The sequence below is a fragment of the Calypte anna genome, chromosome 19, assembly GCF_003957555.1.
Source record: "Calypte anna isolate BGI_N300 chromosome 19, bCalAnn1_v1.p, whole genome shotgun sequence".
NCBI classification, from domain to species: Eukaryota; Metazoa; Chordata; class Aves; order Apodiformes; family Trochilidae; genus Calypte; species Calypte anna.
The window spans coordinates 302,538-321,551 of NC_044264.1; the positions used below are offsets into that span (position 1 = coordinate 302,538).

General features: G+C 42.8%; 1 protein-coding gene across 4 annotated transcripts in view; it reads right to left on the reverse strand.

The window, feature by feature from the left end:
• Nucleotides 1–5,338: 5,338 nt before the first annotated feature.
• The window catches only part of LOC103536544 (protein spinster homolog 3), a 40,402-nt gene continuing 26,726 nt past the window's right edge, over nt 5,339–19,014 (reverse strand). For 3 of the 4 annotated variants that reach the window (XM_030462167.1, XM_030462168.1, XM_030462166.1), the window contains exons 9-11: nt 14,426–14,491; nt 9,725–9,823; nt 8,355–8,907 (exon numbers count right to left, since the gene is read on the reverse strand). In XM_030462167.1, coding sequence (XP_030318027.1) covers nt 8,635–8,907; nt 9,725–9,823; nt 14,426–14,491 — 438 coding nt within the window. In that variant the 3' untranslated portion in view covers nt 8,355–8,634. Of the gene's footprint in view, nt 6,446–6,935; nt 7,105–8,354; nt 8,908–9,724; nt 9,824–14,425; nt 14,492–19,014 lie in introns of those variants that run through there. The other variant, XM_008502714.2, reaches the window with a different exon arrangement.

The window sequence follows — 19,014 nt, forward strand, 5'->3', positions numbered from 1 at the left end:
TCAGCACTTACACAAGCTCTACTTTTTTTGTTAAACGTTTGCTTTTTATGGAACCAGAAAATCCTTTCCTCCCATCCCTTGCCCTTAAAAAAAAAAAAAAAGAGAGAGAGAGAAAGGTTACTTAATAAAGTTGGCAAGTCCAGGGAACCCCAGTAAGCAGGAAAATGTTCTTCTCCCCCAGTCACAGATTTCTGACTTCCTTCAAAGCCAACAATGTCCATGCTCCAGTCTGGTTGTTTCTGTCAGCTCCACCTTTTCCTGTGGCACTTTGAGCCTCTGGTAAGTGAAGCACATCAGCCATAGCCCTGAAACAGGAGACACAGAGCCCTAGGACAAGATGAGAGTGTTTAACAACATGAACTCAGCTTACAGGAGAAAGCAGCTGGTATGGAAATAACTGCATCTGCCTCACTCCTGGTGCTCTACCACTGGCAGGCACGTGGTGGAGATGCTGATGAATCCCCTTGGATCCCATGCTGCTAGAGCAGGATCAGACCACACACTGTGACCACGTTAATAGGTTGGAAATCTGCAGCTCTGATGCCCAATTAAAACTATCCTGAAAATAGAATTCCAATTTTCCTTGGGAGCTGTGCCTCCTCACCTTACAGATCAGGCAAGCAGCTCTTTCTTCCAGGACTTCCAGGCAAACAAAGGGCCAGGGAGAAATAATTCCCTTACAAAGGAGCTTACCATGCAATTCCCATTGAACTGTCCTAAATTCCTCAGATTAATTGGAGGGATGACTGTGGGAGACTGCTGGCTTGCAAGGGCTCTTGTAGTAAAAATCAGGAGGTGAAGGTAAAAATATCTAGGATAAGATATTGCTTAAAAACTTTCCAGCTGCCATTAACCATCCTCCAGGTGAAACATCTCCAGTCATTCCTAACAGGAAAACCAAGTTAATGTGTTTGCTATGAAAAGAACTGGATTGCTCAACCATCAGTCCCCTCTCCACCTCTCTGCTCATCCCCACAAACCTCTCCTCTCTTCCATCACACCACCAGGCTCTCTTCCTGCAATTCCCCTAAAAATCAGAGCTGAGGAGTCTGATGCACATTTTATTCTATTCCATGCAATTTCCACCCAGTTATTCCAATGAGCTGAAGAATATTCTTTTCACTTGGTTTTCCTGAGGAAGTTTTCTGGGGTGTCCTTTTTCACTTCATGTCCTCTTTTATTACTGCTCTGTCTGCTCCCAGCTCTGACTTACAAGTTCCAGTAACAGCTCCTCCATGGTGGGTTGGCAATATCCACAGAGAAGAAGTTCATTCACTGAAAATTCAAACTATAAAGGGCAAAAGCTATGAAGAAGTTAATAGTTGCAGCATCTACCAGACTGAAGATGAAGGAGAACTCACAGACCTGCATGTCTTTAAGTGATGTTTCCATTTAGCAGGATAGAGATATTCCTGGAAGAAAAAAAAAAAAAAGCCTACAACCAAGATTTCAAAAAATTAGATCTCTGAGATGAGGCTGCTAAACCCATAATTAAGTCTTTAAGTAGATGGTCTGATTTTCTTGAGTGTTGAACACACAGCTGCTCAGAGCGCCTTCCTTAGGAACAGAGGGATGTAGAGCTCTAGGAAAAAAAGGAGTGGAGGAAGGAAGGAATCATGTCCCTGGCTGGGGTTATGATGGTGGAATTAAACAGCTACCTTGAAGTCAGGACTTTCAAAAAAGGCTCCACTCACCCTTTTTATATCAGCTGCAAGCCTGCTGCCCAACACACAAATGCACTCAGTGACATTTCAATCCCATTTAAAAGCATTCTTCATAAAAATGTTACTGCAGGAAAAACCCCACCCAGGTTTATGAGCAGATAAAGTAAGATGTTGTGACTGCAAGATGAGCCAGGCCCCATCCTGGTTAATTTGTTTACTCCACAGAACCTTGTACAGATTTTAGGGAGACAGCACCTTCCCTGAGCCCTGCTCCAGCTCCAGTTGGGGGTGAGGTCTGCCAGGATTCAGGCACCTTTCCAGGATGGGTACTCTGAAAGGTGCATTTCCTGATGACCTTTCTGCAGGGGGATTTGATGCACGAACATTTATCTCTGTAAATTACAGCCATTTCATTACTGCAGGCTATGCACTCAATTTCCATACTAATAACAAACCTGTTATGCAAACATTAAATTAGACAAGCAAGATCAATGCCGTTTTGGTCAGCTGTACAACAGGAGGATCAAGAGTCTTTTCATAGCAACCTTTGTTTCCTCTACAAACAAAAAGCTTTCTAAGAACCTTTCCAAAGCTTTATTTGATTACAATGAAGATAATTATAGCACTGAGGTGAACCCAGTGACTCTCTTGGAATGGAACTGAGCCAGTTCTGGCTACTTGAATGCCAGCACAACTTGGCAGGGATTCACAGACATTGTTTTTTCATGGCATTTTTTGTTTTAACTTTTATTTTTGGCCTGTCTCACGGGAGGAGGTGGCTTCTCTCCAGATCTCAGGCACCCTGACAGGCAGCAATAAATGTCAAGTCCTGCAGGCAGGGTAGGAGAACCCACTACTCAAAGGAGGCCTGAGGAAGGGAACAATATTTGCAAAACAGCAGAAGAATCTCTGAACAGAACTTTTGCCATGCAGGTTTTGGGATAATAAAGAATTTTGGGGGTTTCTTAGTCAGTTAATAGATTATTTCAACAGGCATGGCATTGGCATTTTAATGTAAGAAAGGGAAGGTAAAAAAACAGATGAAGGATCTACTGGTAGGAAAAATCTAATGTGTGCTACAGTATAAATTGGGCAGCTCTGGCCTTTCTGTACTCACATTATTAGGTGGACAGTGTCTCCTTGTCTTACTTCCCAAGCAGGGATCAGGTAATTCTTCTACAGATTCTATCTAAAAGAACACAGACACCTAAGGATAAGGGCACAGGGTGAGTCTGGAGTCACCAGATAACAGAGGGAGAACAGGAGAAGCCAAGTGCAGGGGAGATGAGCAGGGCAGAGCTCAGCCATTTACTCTACAACAGAATAACAGGGGGGGAAATGCCAATTTTCCCTTGGTGACACTGACACAGGCCACCTACAGAGGTGCCAAAGTCTCCTTCAGCAGAAGTTAGGAAGGAGTCAGTAAAAAAAAAAGCCATCAAGGTTGGTACTGTCATAACTGATCCAGTCCCAGCAGGTCCAGCAGGAACCCTGAGTCTTTTTTTGCTAAGCTGAATGACACTTTTGACACTCATGGCTATGTCAGTAGCATTCTAAAGGATCCCAGCTCTTCTGCAAAATATTTTGCAAAAGAAAATTCAGCTGCACAAGTGATTAAGGCAAAGAGGAATAAAACACGAGATCTTCTTAGGAGAGAGCAGCCTGGAACAGGTATCTGCAGCCTGGAAAGTTGTGGTCTGCCAGCTGCACCCCTTCAGCCACAGCACTGCAAGATCTCTCAGGTGCTGCAAAACTTCTTCCAAGAGCAGTGCAGAGTGGGTGGGAAGGAGAGAGGCACAGAGAGAAAAAGTTACACAAAATGTCTGACAAAATTCTGCTGATAGGAATCTCACACAGCATCACTGGTGGAAGGAACCACTCTGGAGAAGCAGTTACACACCCTGGCACTGCAGAATCCCAAATATATCCTGCCCACTTGATGCCTTTACAAGCATTTAGCAGAAGCTAGAAATAATGACAATTCTGAAGGCTATTTTTATGCCAAGCAGAATTCTAAAACTTGTTTTTTTAAAAAAAAAAATAAATAGAAAAAAGAAGTCCATATAAACAGCACTAAAGGTCAGCACTAATCACTTGTCCTTACTTTGGGAAATGAGGCAAGGGGAGGAAAAGATCAAAATCATCATCTGAATGGATTTATAAAATCACACCTTTTTAAAAAATCACACATTTATAAGATCACACCATTTAGTGCTGTTCCAAAGTGCCTCTTACTCACTGCTCAGGCTGGAAAGAGCAAATAAGAAATGCTAAAGGTAGGAGGAGAATATACAAACAGTTACAAAACCACAGATTGTGTCAGTTTCTTCCACTGTCATCAGTTTAATGCAAGGGACACAGATTCCAAGCAGCCTGAATGCTGCAGAACAAATGAAGAACCAGCAGCAGCAGCTCCTTCCAGTCCAGACAGAGCAGCAAAATTAATAACTTCTTTAAGCCCTCTACTTTTTTTCCTACATCTACTCAGTTGGAACCAGAGAAAAACACAGGTATTTATTTCTTTTGATGCCTAAAGAAAACTTCTATTCCTTCACTGGCCATGTGACAGAACTCTGATTTTCTCTACTACAGCTTTTTGATGGGATGCAAAAGTGTGATGTCCTAAAAGTAATGTCCTAAAAGTGTGATGTCCTAAAAGTGATGTCCTAAATAGCAATGCTGCACAACAGCCTCCAACACAAAGAAACTTCTGTGTTAACCCCTCCCTGCAGAATTCAGTGCCACCAGCTAAGGAGCAAATTCAAGACATGCAGAAAATGTTTAAAAATTCCTTCTCCATATCCTTGTGAGGAAGTTTTAACTTTAGGGCCAAAGAGCTGATGGAAACTGTTTCCCTGCTTTGGAGAAAGAGCTTCCAAGGGCTGCACCTTGGCATGGCCTCTGTGTCAGCAGCTCTCAGCAGCACTGAGGTCAGTGCCTGCTCCTGGGAGGCTCAGCGCATCCAGCATCTTGGCTTGGGTGTTAGTCTTACTGAGAGGTAAAAATAAATCAATAAATACAAATTAACAAAAATTAAAATTAACAAAACAAATTAACTTAAATTAGCAAAGTTAACAAACAAAGTTAAGTTAACAAACAAATTAACTTAAAATTCTCTTCCCTTAAATAAAAGAGAAGCATTTGAAAAGCTGGAACTGAACAAGTCAGCCTAACCTTGCTAATTTTTAGGTGCTCCTTTCACAAAGGAGATGAGAGTAGGAGTAGCAATGAGTCTGTCATGGACTTCATGTACCATCTACAGAGCAGCATTTGGCATCTCTTGCTCATATGCCAAGTGTGTGGCTCCTTGGCATTCCTGTTTATTTTTGTTAAGAACGTAATGCTGACTTAACAAAAGTTATGAATAGATCATCTGTTTACAGGGCAAAGCAGGAACACACCAGTAGGGAAGTACTTGCAAGCTGCTTAAATCCTCCCAGAACTGAATAACAAGAAAAATGATTCTCAAGGTCTTGGCCTGTCTGAGTTCCAAGGAATCAGCTGTGGTGTTGGGAACATCTGGATTGCAGCTGGCCATGATTGCAGCAATCAAACGTTCTGTCTCCCTTGATGGATGAGGGTTCTCTGGCACCACATGGATTTCCAACAAGTCACTGGTCCAATGGCTTTGGATAGTTTTTACAACCAGAAAAAGTAGCTCTGTCTTTCAGAACACCAACTTTTATTTTAAAGACAATAATTACACTCTTACCAAGTATCACCAAAACAAAGCTTCTCTATTATTTCCCATAATGGCAAACCTCACTAGCTGGGTTTAAGTCAGGTTTCAGAACAGATTTTTTTTTTTTTTTAAATGAGGGAGAGAGAGAAACAGCTTGCATTTACTGAACTGTGGTATTTATAATGTCAGTAGATATTCACAGCCATTGCAGGAATCTTGTGCTTTTTTGATCCTTACAATTTACTGGGAGAATCAGAGAGGATTCAGAGTACTTCACAATTCACCTGCTAATACCTTCCTCAGGCTTTGGCTTTACAGTGCTGCTGGGAATGACACCACCTCAAACACTGGAAGTTGGCCACACAAATCATGTCCTGCTTGGCACCTGGCATTGTGTTGTGACAATAGATACCACATCCAAAGTCTTATTCACTTCAGAGATAAAAACTCAAATGGATAGTTAGATACCAGTGGTTATACAGCTGCTATTGTTCACTCATCAGAGGAGATACTTACCCAAAGCCTGAGGAAACACTGAAGAACCTCAAAGGATCATGAGGAGGCCATTAACTTATTACATATAAAATAATCACAACTTGAATCACTCTTGACTCTGACACTGCCTTTGATAGTTTCTGATTCTCTTGGTCATTTCAGACAACTTTAAACTCTTGTTGTGCTATCTACATTTTCCAAATTCTACAGGCAGATCTTACCCTGCTGAAAATCCATAGGCTTCCCTTCCTAATCTCCCCCAAAATATTCTGCCTTAAATGCCACTGTTGGGTTTCAGGCAGCCTGTGACAGCTCTGGACACTGCTTTCTGCAGCTCCCCAGCCCCACAGACTGCTCATGCCTCTTCTGCAGATGGGGGGGCTGCCATATGCCAAGGCAGAAGCAGTTTCTGACTCACAGCTAAAATCATCCCCAAAAGTCAGTGTGCAGGATTTTCTGCCATATGGAGGAACTGTTATTCAGCCTTTTCTCTAGCTGTATCTCATTAAGCAAAAAGGAAAGAAAAAAGGGAGGGGATTCTCTTCTTTGGAGATCTTGCCCCAGAGTTCATCTTCATTTGAAAGGCAGCATTCACATCTGGTACCTGGTGAAGCAAGCCAGAGCAGAAGGAAGCTGTAAGAGTCTAGGTGATTAAGTACAGTGTTCTGTCCAATTCAACAGATTTTCTTTAGGTCTTCTACACTTTGAATAGGACTTCTTTGAGGGAAGAGGGAGAAGTATTACCAAAAGTTAAGATTCCAGGGCTCAGAAAGGGCAGAGAAGAAAAAACCTGCACCTTCCATGAAGTCTGTAGTGGCACACTACCTACAGTAAAGCTGTCTGATGACCTCCACAGAATGCAGCAGTTTGGGGGTGTCCTTAGTAGCATCTCCCTGATCTTCATGTGCTCTGCTCAATATGGGAGCTTTGTTTCACCTAAGACTTTGCTGGGATTTCACCTTTTTTTTTCTTTTTTAAATGGAAACTAGCATGGTATTAACATACTGCAAACAGTTGTGGGTTAACTCTAGAGAGCCAATATCCCAGGGAAGCAATCAGGTACAGGTTGAAAAGTTACAAAGAGCTATAAAAACCTCAAAGCTGTTCTGCTTCCTTCCGATCTTCCTCGATGTAGAAAGATGTCAGGAGAAAAAAACCTCCTCCCAGGACACCAACAAAAGCACAGAGAATGAAGCTGTACTGCATGCTCCAGAAACTCCACTGGGCTGAGGGAACCTTGTTGGCCTGGATAGCATTGGAAATCTAGGGAATGAAGAAGGCTGTCATCAAGCTGGGATACCATCATCACCCTCTCTTGGTTTAACCAGACCAGCACGGTCCTTGAGAAGAATAAAACTGGACAGAAAGGGACAAAAAGGGACAAAAACTGTTACCAGAGTTTCTCCAAACCAGTCCCCAGTGCCCCTGCTGCCCTTTGGTCAAGGAAACTCCTTTACAGGTTCAGTGCCTCCAGTCACAAGAGTAGAGAATTCTGTGAGCACTGTTTGTAAGGACTGGTAGCACTGCCTCATGTTACCATTTTCTAACTCACCTCCAGACAGACATTTGGCAGTGACCTCTCTCATTTCTTGATGTTATTTGATAAGTTTGTACCTCCCTGATCAGCATCAAATGGGCAGAAAGAGGGGGTCTGCATCAATACAGGCACAAGCAGCAACACTCAGTAAAAAGGGAAGAGGTAGAAATGAATTTGAGAGGCAAGAGTTGAGTTTGCTTTTGAGACAAAAGGTATTTGAGGAGTCATGTTCTGAGGAACTGGGAAGCAGAAGATACCAGGCAGCTGCTTTTTGCACTGGCTGGAAGATGACATTGTAAAAGCTTTAAGTGATACATGATTTTTATTATTTTTTTTTTATAGACAGAAAAAAACCCAGCTCAAGAAACTCAAAAAGATTCAACACTTAGCCCAGCAATTTAAAATTTCTTCCTAGCATAAACACAAAGATGAATGTTGGATTCAGTGATTTTTATTCCTACCTTTGTTCTTGATGGTTACAATACAATATGTGACTTGAAATACACAACTGTGAGACTCTCCAGCCTTTGCTGGGATGAGTATGATTATGTATGACAGCTCAGGCAGATAAGAGCAAGATCAACTCTAAATGGGTACCTAGGGACTAGAGCCAGCAAAACACTGGAAATACAAACCTAATGCATTTAATTTTAAACTGCTTAGTAAAAAAAAAATCTCTGGGGAGCAGCAGGAAGAAAAACAGACTGTGAAAAAGACTATTCCCTGACTCTCCAGCCACTTTTGAAGCTCAAGGGTGAGCTGAAGCAGGTTAGTAAGTAATAGCAAGACATGAATGCAGAAGATTCAATGTTTAATCAGCAGCAGAGATGAGCAGCAGCAGTACCTTGCTTCACAGCAGCATACCAGAGGACAAAGCTGTGCTCATGGCAGAGGAACCCACTCAGACATACAGCAGTTTCATTCCTGGATTTATTGTCTCTGCTCTTTGCAAAGTTGGAAGGTTACCTGAGGTTAATCTCATCTGGATAAGCTTTTTTTTTGTCTTCACACTTTTCAATTAGCTGCTATTTAAGGCAACTGCAGGCAAGGTACTGCATAGGAAGTATTGTGCACAGGATGCAGCAGCACATCCAGCAGGAAGCCTCAGCTCTGGCTGTGCTCAAAGATGGCAAAGAGCAGTGGGTAAGAGATAGAAACATTTTCATCTTCCAGGCAGAAAGCACAAACTAGGAAAGGAGCAGTCAACGGGAAAAGGCACAAGACAAGTTTCCTCCCATTTTTGCATTTTATTTCATTCATGGCACAAGGATCTCAGTTATTATGTTCCCCCAGCAAATCCCTGCAAGGGCAGTAGTTTCCTCACACACACCCCTGAGCAAAGTGGGCTCTTCTTTTGCCAAGCCAAGAGAGCAGGAGGAATCACCCAGTGGCAGGTGACAGCCAGACAGCTTGGACAGTTGTCTCCAGTTCCCATCCAGCTGAGGACCAGGGGGCTCCCTGTCTGGCTGGTCCAGCAGCAGGGATGGGGGATGGCTCACTGGGGCATTTCTGGCCCTGTCCAACCCTGTCTAAGAAAGAACAGCTATTCCTGAGGTGAACCTCTTAAAATAAACTTCTATTTAAACAAAACTTTAAAGCAACAACAACTCATTCTCCTGTGTCCTGAAAAGCAGAAAAATCCAAGAGGTGATTGGTTATCTACTGTGTGCAGAATTACTGTGTTTTAAATCAAAAACAGCAAAGGAAGGAAACACTGACAGATGCCACCCACTGGAATTAAAGCAAATTAACTGCAAGGAGGAAACTGTACCAGGCTGCTCACTGCAGAAGCACCTAAGGTCAAGTAAATGTAGGAAGGGTCTCAAGCAATATGGGAATGGAAGGTTAAGATCATTTCAGACCAGAGCTTTGAATGCCAAGTCCTACCAAAAGGCAACCATTGCATTCACTCTTGTCCTGATTTTCAAGAGACCACTGACTGATTGCAGTCTTAGGTTTTATGGGATTTGATTGATTTCCATGAAACTTCTCAAAAACTTAGCAGAAATGTCTTAGATCCAAGTCTAACCCATGACACTGTCTTTGCAAAATTGCATGTCTTCAAAAGTGTATGGGTTTGCAAACTTAAAATCAATTTTTTCACACTCCCATGGAACACTCCCAACTGCAGATACAGGATTGTGTACCACACACCTGCAGCATCCAACAGCTGCGTGCAAGTAAAAATGTTTAAAAACATATAATTCTCTATTCTAGGATCAGGGTCACCTCGAGTACCTTCTCATTTTGGACCTGGAACTGGCTACAAAAAAATTCTGTGAGTGTCTGTCACTTTCTAAAGGCTGAATCCTAAGAAAAAGCTCAATAAGCAGAGAATTCACTTACAGTCCCAATGAGATATGGGCTGCCTGCATCTCCCAGCAGATGGCTCACCAAGATCTGCAGGGCAAGAGCTGTAGACTGCCGTCTGGGTGTCACAACATACTGAAACAAAACACAGCCCAGGAGAGAAGGAATATTAACCAAGTCAGGGTCATGAATGGCCAACTACTTATATAACATCCTGGAGAGAGGAATCTATTCCTTTTAAGAAGTTTAATATTCAAGCACTGTTTAAAAGTTTGGAGGCAGACAAAATATTGTGAACAAAAGAGTACACTGGATGTTTTGTTGAGAGGGAGAAAAAAAAAACCCAAACCCAAAACATTCATGAAAGTGACACAGGAGGGGGAATGACAATGAAGTAGGAAAATCATGAGCACTCTGCTTCCAGTTGTGGGTTCACAGCAGCCTGTACAGATCCTCCTGGCCTTACCACCAGCACAAAATTCCAGCCTGTAACCCATGCAGCTGTACTGGTTTCCTCACTAATAAAGGAGATTCAGCACTCACAGCCTCTGAAAGAATCCCCTCTGATACTGGGATACTCTGGACTGCTGGGGGGGAACTGGGGAACCTGAAGTTCTTGCCATATAGATCTCTATAAAGGATCTCTCTGACAAGCCCTGGGAAGACAAGAGGCAGGGAACCCAGTCTGGCAGAGCAGAAGATAGCTGATGGTGCTTTGGTGCACTGGGTAGCACCTGGGCTGTAGCTCCTACAGTGAGAATTCCTCCGAATTCTTAACCCTTTTAGTTTAAATAAAAAGTTGCAGAGGATGTGACACACATCCTGAACACAGCAAAGCATCACATAGATGACAACCACTTTCTCAAAGGAAATATAATAGTTTGGGGGTAATAAGAGCTTTGTGTCTGTGCTGCTGAAGAACTACTGTGCCTGAGGAAGTACAGCAGGATTCTATATCATTTGTGTCTATTTCTCTCAGTAAGACATTTGTGCAAAAAAGTGTTCACAGCCAGAATGAGAGAGGCACTATTTTAGGCCCTTTGTTTTGCAACTACTTGCTTATGTCAGAGACTAAATGCTTAATATTCTCCAACTCCTCTAAACCCAGCTTGGTTTTTGGGGGGAGCTGATTTAAACATGACTGAGGGTGTCTCATACACTAATTAATAGGGCGACTGGTGGTCTACTGAGAGGCAAATTCAAGGTATAAAATTGTTGTGGCTCTACAGCTGCCTTCAAAGAAATAATAATATGCATTAAAAAAATGGTTTAGAAAGAAAAAATATCCCTCTTGCAGTTGCCCATCTGCAGGAGCTCGTATGAAGACTGGAGCACATATAGAATCAAGACACCTAAAAATTATTTTTAAAAGCATTATTTTGATTAAAAACCCATTAATAGAATAATGCATTATTTACATCTTGTAGTTTTAGTATCCTGCCAAGGTTTTGCCATTGCTCTGCTTCTCATGCTGCATTTCTCTCTCTCACAAACCTATTTTTGCCATATTCCCTGATGTTTGGTGAGCTGTGTGTGCTGCAGTGTCTCCCCACAATTGCAGCCCTTCTGGCAGGTGCCAGTTTGGATCATTTTTCTCAGCAATCTCACTTTATTTTCACCAGGCTTGCCTGAACCTGAGTCTTCCTGAGGTGCCAAACTCTTTATCAAGCTTGGTTGAAATCCATGATTTGTAGTTAAGGAGAAAGCAGACAGACTGTAGCCTTGCTTCCTTAGGAAGTCAGGCTGTGAATACATCTAACGCAGCATTTGAGCTCAAGTGAGAAAGAAAACAGATTTCTCCCAAGACAATTAACAATAATTACAGCCAGCCTGTAAAAATAAATGCAAATCAAATATTGTTATGCACTTCATATTCTGTGGGCATAGCAGGCATGAGAAAAGATAAAACCACTTGTGTTCTGTCAGTGTCCTGCACCACTTCCTCACCACGTTTATTTCCTGTCTGTCTCCAAGAGACACAAGCAACAAAGCTGGAAACATGGAAGAGAAGGAAAGGAAGCTTCCTGGAGTTCCAAGGCTCATACAAACTCTTCCTGTGCCATTCCTTAGGTTGTTCTGCACATTGGAAACCACATGCAAGAGCTGAAGGCACTGTAGGATTCCCTAGGAAGAGGAGGCCCCAGGGACTGCCCTGTTCCCACACCAGGCCAGCCAGGCAGGTGACATCCTGCACACTGTCACCTCCCAGACAGACAAGCAGGGTGCCCCAGGCAGATACAGCTGTGCTGTCCTTGGAGGTCTGAGAGATCCTCCTGAGTATTATGTGACAGAGCTCTCATAAAGCAGAGGGACCAGAGAGGTTGGTAAATGCTCCTCTACCTCCCAGGGCACCTCAAAGACAGGGACATGTTGGTGGCCTTCCCAAACCCCACCTTAGCTTCTAGTTCTAACGCATCAGCTGCCAAAAATCCTAAAAGGCAGCCCCATTATCTCACAGGTGGTGAACATATTTCATAAGGGACACTCCATGTACTGCCTCCCAGTAAAGTCAGGCTATCATAGAATCATAGAATGGGCTGGGTTGGAAGGGACCTCAGAGATCATCAAGTCCAACCCTTGATCCACTCCCCCCGTGGTTCCCAGCCCATGGCACTCAGTGCCACATCCAGGCTCTTTGGAAAGATCTCCAGACACGGAGAATCCACTACTTCCCTGGGCAGCCCATTCCAATGCCTGATCACCCTCTCCGTAAAGAAATTCTTTCTAATCTCCAACCTAAACCTCCCCTGGCACAACTTGAGACCCTGCCCTCTTGTCTTGCTGAGAGTTGCCTGGGAAAAGAGCCCAACCCCCCCCTGGCTCCAACCTCCTTTCAGGGAGTTGTAGAGAGTGATGAGGTCTCCCCTGAGCCTCCTCTTCTCCAGCCTGAACACCCCCAGAAGCAAAACAGCCCCAGAAGCAAAGCAACCAGAGCTCTCCTCCCCTTGCATATTAGGCCTGTGGTTGTACAGTAGATAACTTCATGTTTACAGCTGAGTAAGAGGCACAGAGGTTGCTACATGCAATGCATCTTGATGCATGAGCCACAAAGGAAAAAAGTCCTTATCATTCAGTCAGCAGCTTCCTTTCTCTTCAGCTCCACAGGTTGCAGGATAAATGAATTCCTAGCTGCATTGTCTGGCCAGCAGTGCCATATGGGAAGAAAGGAAAGTCATTTTTATGGCAAAATAAGAACATGCATTAGCAAATTCAGCCACATTATCAGAAATCCTACCTGTTCACATGGCAGACAATGCAAAAAGATAAATTACTGTCGTTATCTACAATACCTTTCAGTCAATGTAATAGCAGAGTACACTAAACCCAGGGGTTTTCAGCAGGGTAAAACACAACTCCCAAATAAGATTGGAATAAACTGGAAATAAACTGAAATAAAAGGTAATAAAATTAATTTTGAACTGTGATAGTTTTTTAGCACCTGTTCACTGCTTCAAGGCTACAGTTCTTGTCTCACAGGATAACTGTTTCTGACCATTCTTTGAGAGTCAAAGAAGAAACAAAACCCTCTTGCTGCTGGCTGAGGTTTTAAGCAGGCACCCAATTCACTGCCACTGACTGCAGATTTATTTTAATTAGAATTCCAGAGGGCAGAAAACTGACATGTAGAGATCATTGCCATGAAAGAGTAACTTGAGAACAAGGCACTAGTCAGTATCAGCAGTGCTTTGCTGAATGAAATACAAGTTGTTTCAGCCCTTCATCTCCATCAGAATATAAAGAAAGATTCTTCAGGCTCTGAAGTGGGAGGATAAGCAAGCTCACATCACCAAGGCAAAGTCAAGGCAGTGGAAGGCAAGTTCTCCAGTGGCTCACAGCTGGTCCCTTTTGTCACTAGATGGTGCTGAGCATTTGGCTACATTTTCACATCCTTTTACATGGAAAACTGTAATAAAGATACTTTTATCTCTGCTCAGCCTTTCTACCTCTTGTTTTCAGTTAGCTGTTAGCAAGCAAGCTGTTCATCTGAGCAACTAACACCATAGTGACAGCAACCTCAGTTGTAAATATTCCATTCCTGTGGTACCAATGATGAGAGCCTTGCAGGCAGCTGGGTACCACATGAGCCACAGGCTCCAAGTTTTCTTTCCTCCCCCAGAGATGCTGTCAGATGAAACAAGGCACAAATAATCTTTGCACTTGTGGTGTCAGTTCTGGGATCACCAAGATGCCTTTAACCCTTTGGCAGTGTAGTGTGAATTTGACTTGCAAGTGCTGGGATGGATCTGTGTGTTCTGGAAGAATGGAACTTGCTAATAGTTCCCAGACTGATGAACTGTAAAGGATTAACTAATATTGACTTTGTCTCATTTGGGTCATCTTTTCAAACCTTTGGAGCACAAGCAGAAAATCTTTGGCTTCTTTCTGGTGCAGAACATTTGCTGGCAGAGATCCAACACAACAGAAAATCCAAACTAGTGTGGGTGCCAGCAGCACTAGATAGTTCCACCTGCATGAGTACAAATCAATTCACCTTTTTTCTGGGCTTACTATGAGCTCAGACTGCTGCACCACCACCTACATGGCTGCTGGGGTCTCTGCAGAGCAGTAGATTGTGGCACAGGATCACACCCCTAATTTTAGCAGGGTACCAATAAGGGTGTTCTTAGGAAGAGTTCATTTATCTCCTCCCTTTCTGGCCACCAGGATGCAGGCTTAGGATTATGTGGAGAAAAGCTGAAAAACTCAAAGTAAGGAAGTAGTTTCACAAGCACTTACCAGCAATATGTCTGTCACAACAGCCCAGTTTACAGATAAAAACAGTTCTCCAAATGCAACAAAAATCTGCCAAAAAAAGAAGAAAGGAGTGACTATACACACTGCATTGACCTTCACTGTGAAGGTGAAGGCAGGCTCACTGCATACACTTAATTCTGGAAGAGCTGTACATATTCATCTACTTAAAAATTAAACATCTCTGTCTATGCTTACAAACACAAAATTCATCTTAAAAGGGGAGAAAGGAACCAGAGAAGCTATGTGGGTTGCTTTGTGTCACAAATTCTCAGCAGAAGAGAACATACCACCCCCTAAAATAAAGTGCTGAGCCCAAGGAGAAGAGTAGAGCCTGTAAAGAGAAACATTCAGCACAGGTTTAAGAAGTGCTCCAAGATCTCCCTGTGCTTGGGTTTCCAAATGAAAGCACTAGAACACCTCTGTGCCAGTACAAGTGCTCTTAAATGTTCCTTCAGAGAGATAACACCCAAAATTAAATGGACTCCCAGAGACAAGGAGCCTCAGCACCGTGTGGGAATTCCCTGATCCACCACAGATGGAGACTCAGCCATCAGGAAAAGGGGTAGGGCCTCCAACAGTTCCTACAGCTGGGGTCTCGGCTATGATTAACCCTTTCAGCCAGCCCTGCACTTAATCTGAGCAGGCTGGACAGAGCAGTCAGGGCTTGAGGAAATCATTAAAGCCCTGCTGGAAAGCTGGATCTGTCCTAGAGGCAGAATCTGTTCAGTGACACAGGCCAGAGATAACACCTGGGAAACAACACCCATTGTAACAACAGCATCTTGTCTGGTGAGGTCATGGTCAAATGTTGTATGTGGTTGATGAAAACACAGTCCTAAGAAAGGCACAGGCAAACTATCAGCTGTTTTCAGAGGGGTAGTTTACATTTTCTGAAGAAAACTCCAGACCTCTTGGCCATCCCTCTGATTCCCCTCTGATACCTCCTGGGTGTTTCTTGCCTCTACTGTTCATGTGGTTTCCTCTCCAAACCAGGCTGGGGAAGAAGTTCCTCAAGTACAGAGATATTTAGTACAGAACTGTCTCCAGACATCTTTTCCTTCAAAATACTTTATATTTGCAGCTGATTCTATTCCTCCACACAGAATTACTTTTCTTGAAGTTTTATAACAATTACCACTCATTTCACATACTCTTTGACTATGTCTCAGCTTTTGGATTTATCCATCTCACTATCAAAGTCTTTGCAATGATACAAATTGCCCTTGCAAGAGACAGTGCAATCATTCTTCTCCAGCTCCAGACTGTTGCAGTGACAGCCTGCAGACTACAGAAATAATGACAGTGTTAGCTGGAAAGCAGGTGACACACCTTTTGTTAGAGAACTTTGAGCCAAACACCAACTCAAACATCTTTGTGAACACGTGTGGCCATATCATGCACTCCAGCCTTTTGCCCAGCCACCTGGCAAAAAAAGATTAACAACATCCAATCTTGCAGCCCCCAGAAAAGATTGGCCTTTCATTGTCTTATTTCAAGCTAATATTCCCTGAACTCTCTTGTGGAAGATCCAGACCCATCAGGCATCATGTTTGTTCCCCCTGATTCCACACAAATTCACTTTAAATTGCTTAATTTAGAATTGCAGCCTGTGGTCAAAGCCATGCTCACAGGGGAATTAGAGGCAAAGGCAGAAGAAGTGCAGCTGAATCCTGCTGCATGACCTGAATTCTGTCAGTTGTGCAAGAGAGAGGGCAGGTTACAGTGCAACAAGGAGACAAAGAACAAAGAGTTTATTTAAGTCCTGTTCTGATGCTTTGGATCTAACAAGATGCAAGACAACAGTTCGAGCAGAAAGTTCCAAACTGTTCCTAGATACCATCACTAGAGCAGAAGACTCCCTGCCTTCACACATCAAGTGAGAGGCTGGTCTGTCTTACAGGAACCTGGTGATGTTTAACACTTTTAAAGTATTGTTGCCAGTTTTCCTTTCTCTTCATGCTTTTCCCAAGTTATTTAGTGTCTACAAGCCCCTAAGAACACAAGCATGTCATGCCTAGAGCAAGAAAAGAATGTAAAATTTATTTTTAGGAAATAAAGCATGCTCTCAACCTAGAGTTGGAAGGAATATGGATTAATGAAAAATCTTCCATGATAACAAAATGTGATATTCAGTGGTTAAGGCCTCATACTCTGGAGAGCAATTATTTCATACAGAATTGCATTGACATTAAAGACAACTTTGTTAACTTTTCTTCCCTAGGTTCTTGTGGGGGCTGCAGTTGTAGGGTCACAGAAACACTCAACCCAGACAGTTTAAAATTCATTTCCAATGGATACAATCAGAATAAGGTCCCAAATTTTAGGTGGATACTGCATTGTAGGTGACTGATTACATTCACACCTAAAGCTAATCTGCAGAGACTTTGATTAAACCAATATCAGTGCTAAACACCCACCCTGCTTTTAAACATCCAGATGTCTCAGAGACAAAATAGGGAATCAGTGTGGCTGGGCCACAGGTCTTCAGTAATTTTTGTCTTTTTAAAAAGAACCCCCCCAGCAGGTGTGCCAGAGACAAGAGCAGCAGAGCCTCCTCCAAATGCAAGTTGCAGAGCAAGACTGCCTCCTAACACAGCATTACAAAAGAGAGTACTGTGTGGTTAAATGGAGGTGTTCAGGATGCTGAAATTGTCCAGAGTTCCCAGTCTCAGGGTTCAGTCATGGCCTTCCCCAGTGTAGAGAGCACACAACTTCCATCTTGCTTTGGAGACAGGAACAGATTTAGACAGAGCCTCCTCTGAGGTAACAAAGCCAGGTAATTTTTTCTGTCTTTTCAAAGGTTGTCTTCAAAATCAAGAACTCCAAGATTTTGACATTTTGGAGTGTCAAAATCTGGCACTCCAGAAATCAGGAGTGTCTTTCTGGACACTCTTTCTGGGTGTCCAGAAAGAGGAGAGAAATCTCATGGCATCTCCATCCACCTGGCCCAACAGAAACCCTGGAAGTCCTGTTGTATTTGTGTTAACTTGAGAATTCTTGTGCTTTGAAACATTTCTTCCAGCTCTGGCCATACCTGACTGAACCTGTTTCATTCCCTTTCACTATCCACTCAAGCCAGAGGAAGGCACAATCCAGAACCCACTGTAATTGCACACTGAGGCTTTTTTGCTTCAGTATTTTCCACACTGTGAAGGGATGCAGACAGGTTTGCTAACGACAGGGACAGGGAAGCCACTTTCCTGCTCCTGTCCCGCCCAAATGGAAGACTGGGGACCAGATTTCAGTGGGACCTTCACATGAGCTGCACCAGCTGGGATGCCACTCCAATGCTCACCTCACTGTGACTGGTGTCAGATCTGGTTTAGAAAGCAAGGAGAGGCATGGCTGGTGCCAGAGAAAGGCAGAGTTAAGCAGCTGCAGGGGGAGAAGTGTTACAAGAATCAGCTGCTTAGATTGCATGGGATTTTTTTTACATTCCAGGTTGGAACACCTGAATCAAGCACATCAAACCAAAGGCAAAGTGGCCAGTCTGGAGTTAAAAGACTCTGACAAAAGACTCTTAACTCTGGAGTTAAAAGACCAACCGGTCTGCCCTTGGAAAGAAACTGAAGGAACAGAGTTATCCATATCCCAGTTCAGAATTTCCTCCCAGAAAAAAAAAATTGCAGTTTGGAGAGGAAAAAAAAGCTTTTTATCAGTCCTAATAAAACATGTATTTTGGTACTTCAAAGCCAATGTATTGATTCACTCATCTAACACAGACTGGCAAATGGACCTTGTTGTTCTCCATCTGAGTGACAAAAAAACCTCCAAACTGAAGAACAACCTCAGAGTGGGTCTATGTGGGAATCTAAGAAGTAGAAAAAGGAAATGCTTATTCTTTGGCACTCAGATCTCTGCTCTTGCATCAAAAAATCATCTTCAATTTTACATTTTGCTTTTTTGTAGCAAACATGGAAATCCATTTGATTTTTCCTTTGGTGTAAAGGTGTTTTTCCACAGGAATACATTCTTGGGGAGTCAAAAGGAAAACCTCTTTGAAAAAGTGTTATTCTTAGAAGAAAAAAAGCAGACCTACAAAAGTGCCCTTTTGCAGAGAACTGTTGATTACTGTAATTAACTTAAGTAGGATCCTCTTATTTATGTTAACCATGGTAATTGTGGCTATGGAGTCACAAGGAAAAAGCCAGGAGTTTTTCCCTAGCTGTTACCAGATTATTGTTAAAATAAGCTTTACATTCAGTTCTCTCTCACACAGGGAGTTTTTGTAACTATTCATCAAGCCCAGTAAGTTTCTGCTTTTCCCTTTACTGAGAACAGAATTTAAGTGATTTATACTTTAGTTTGCATTGCCAAAAGCTTGACTTTGAAGATCTGCTGGTGGTTTGGGGCTTTGAAGGTGATGACTAAACTATTCTTAGCAAGAACTGTGTGTATTGTACAGTCACAAGCACACTGATCTTTAAGTATTCAGAGAGCAAAAATAAATAAGAATACTAAGTAAGTCACAGAGCATTAAAAATTAACATCAAATTGAGACTTTCCTTTTATATTTTTTTGATAAGGGACACTCTAGTTTCCTGCAGTTAATGACACAGGCTCACTCCTCT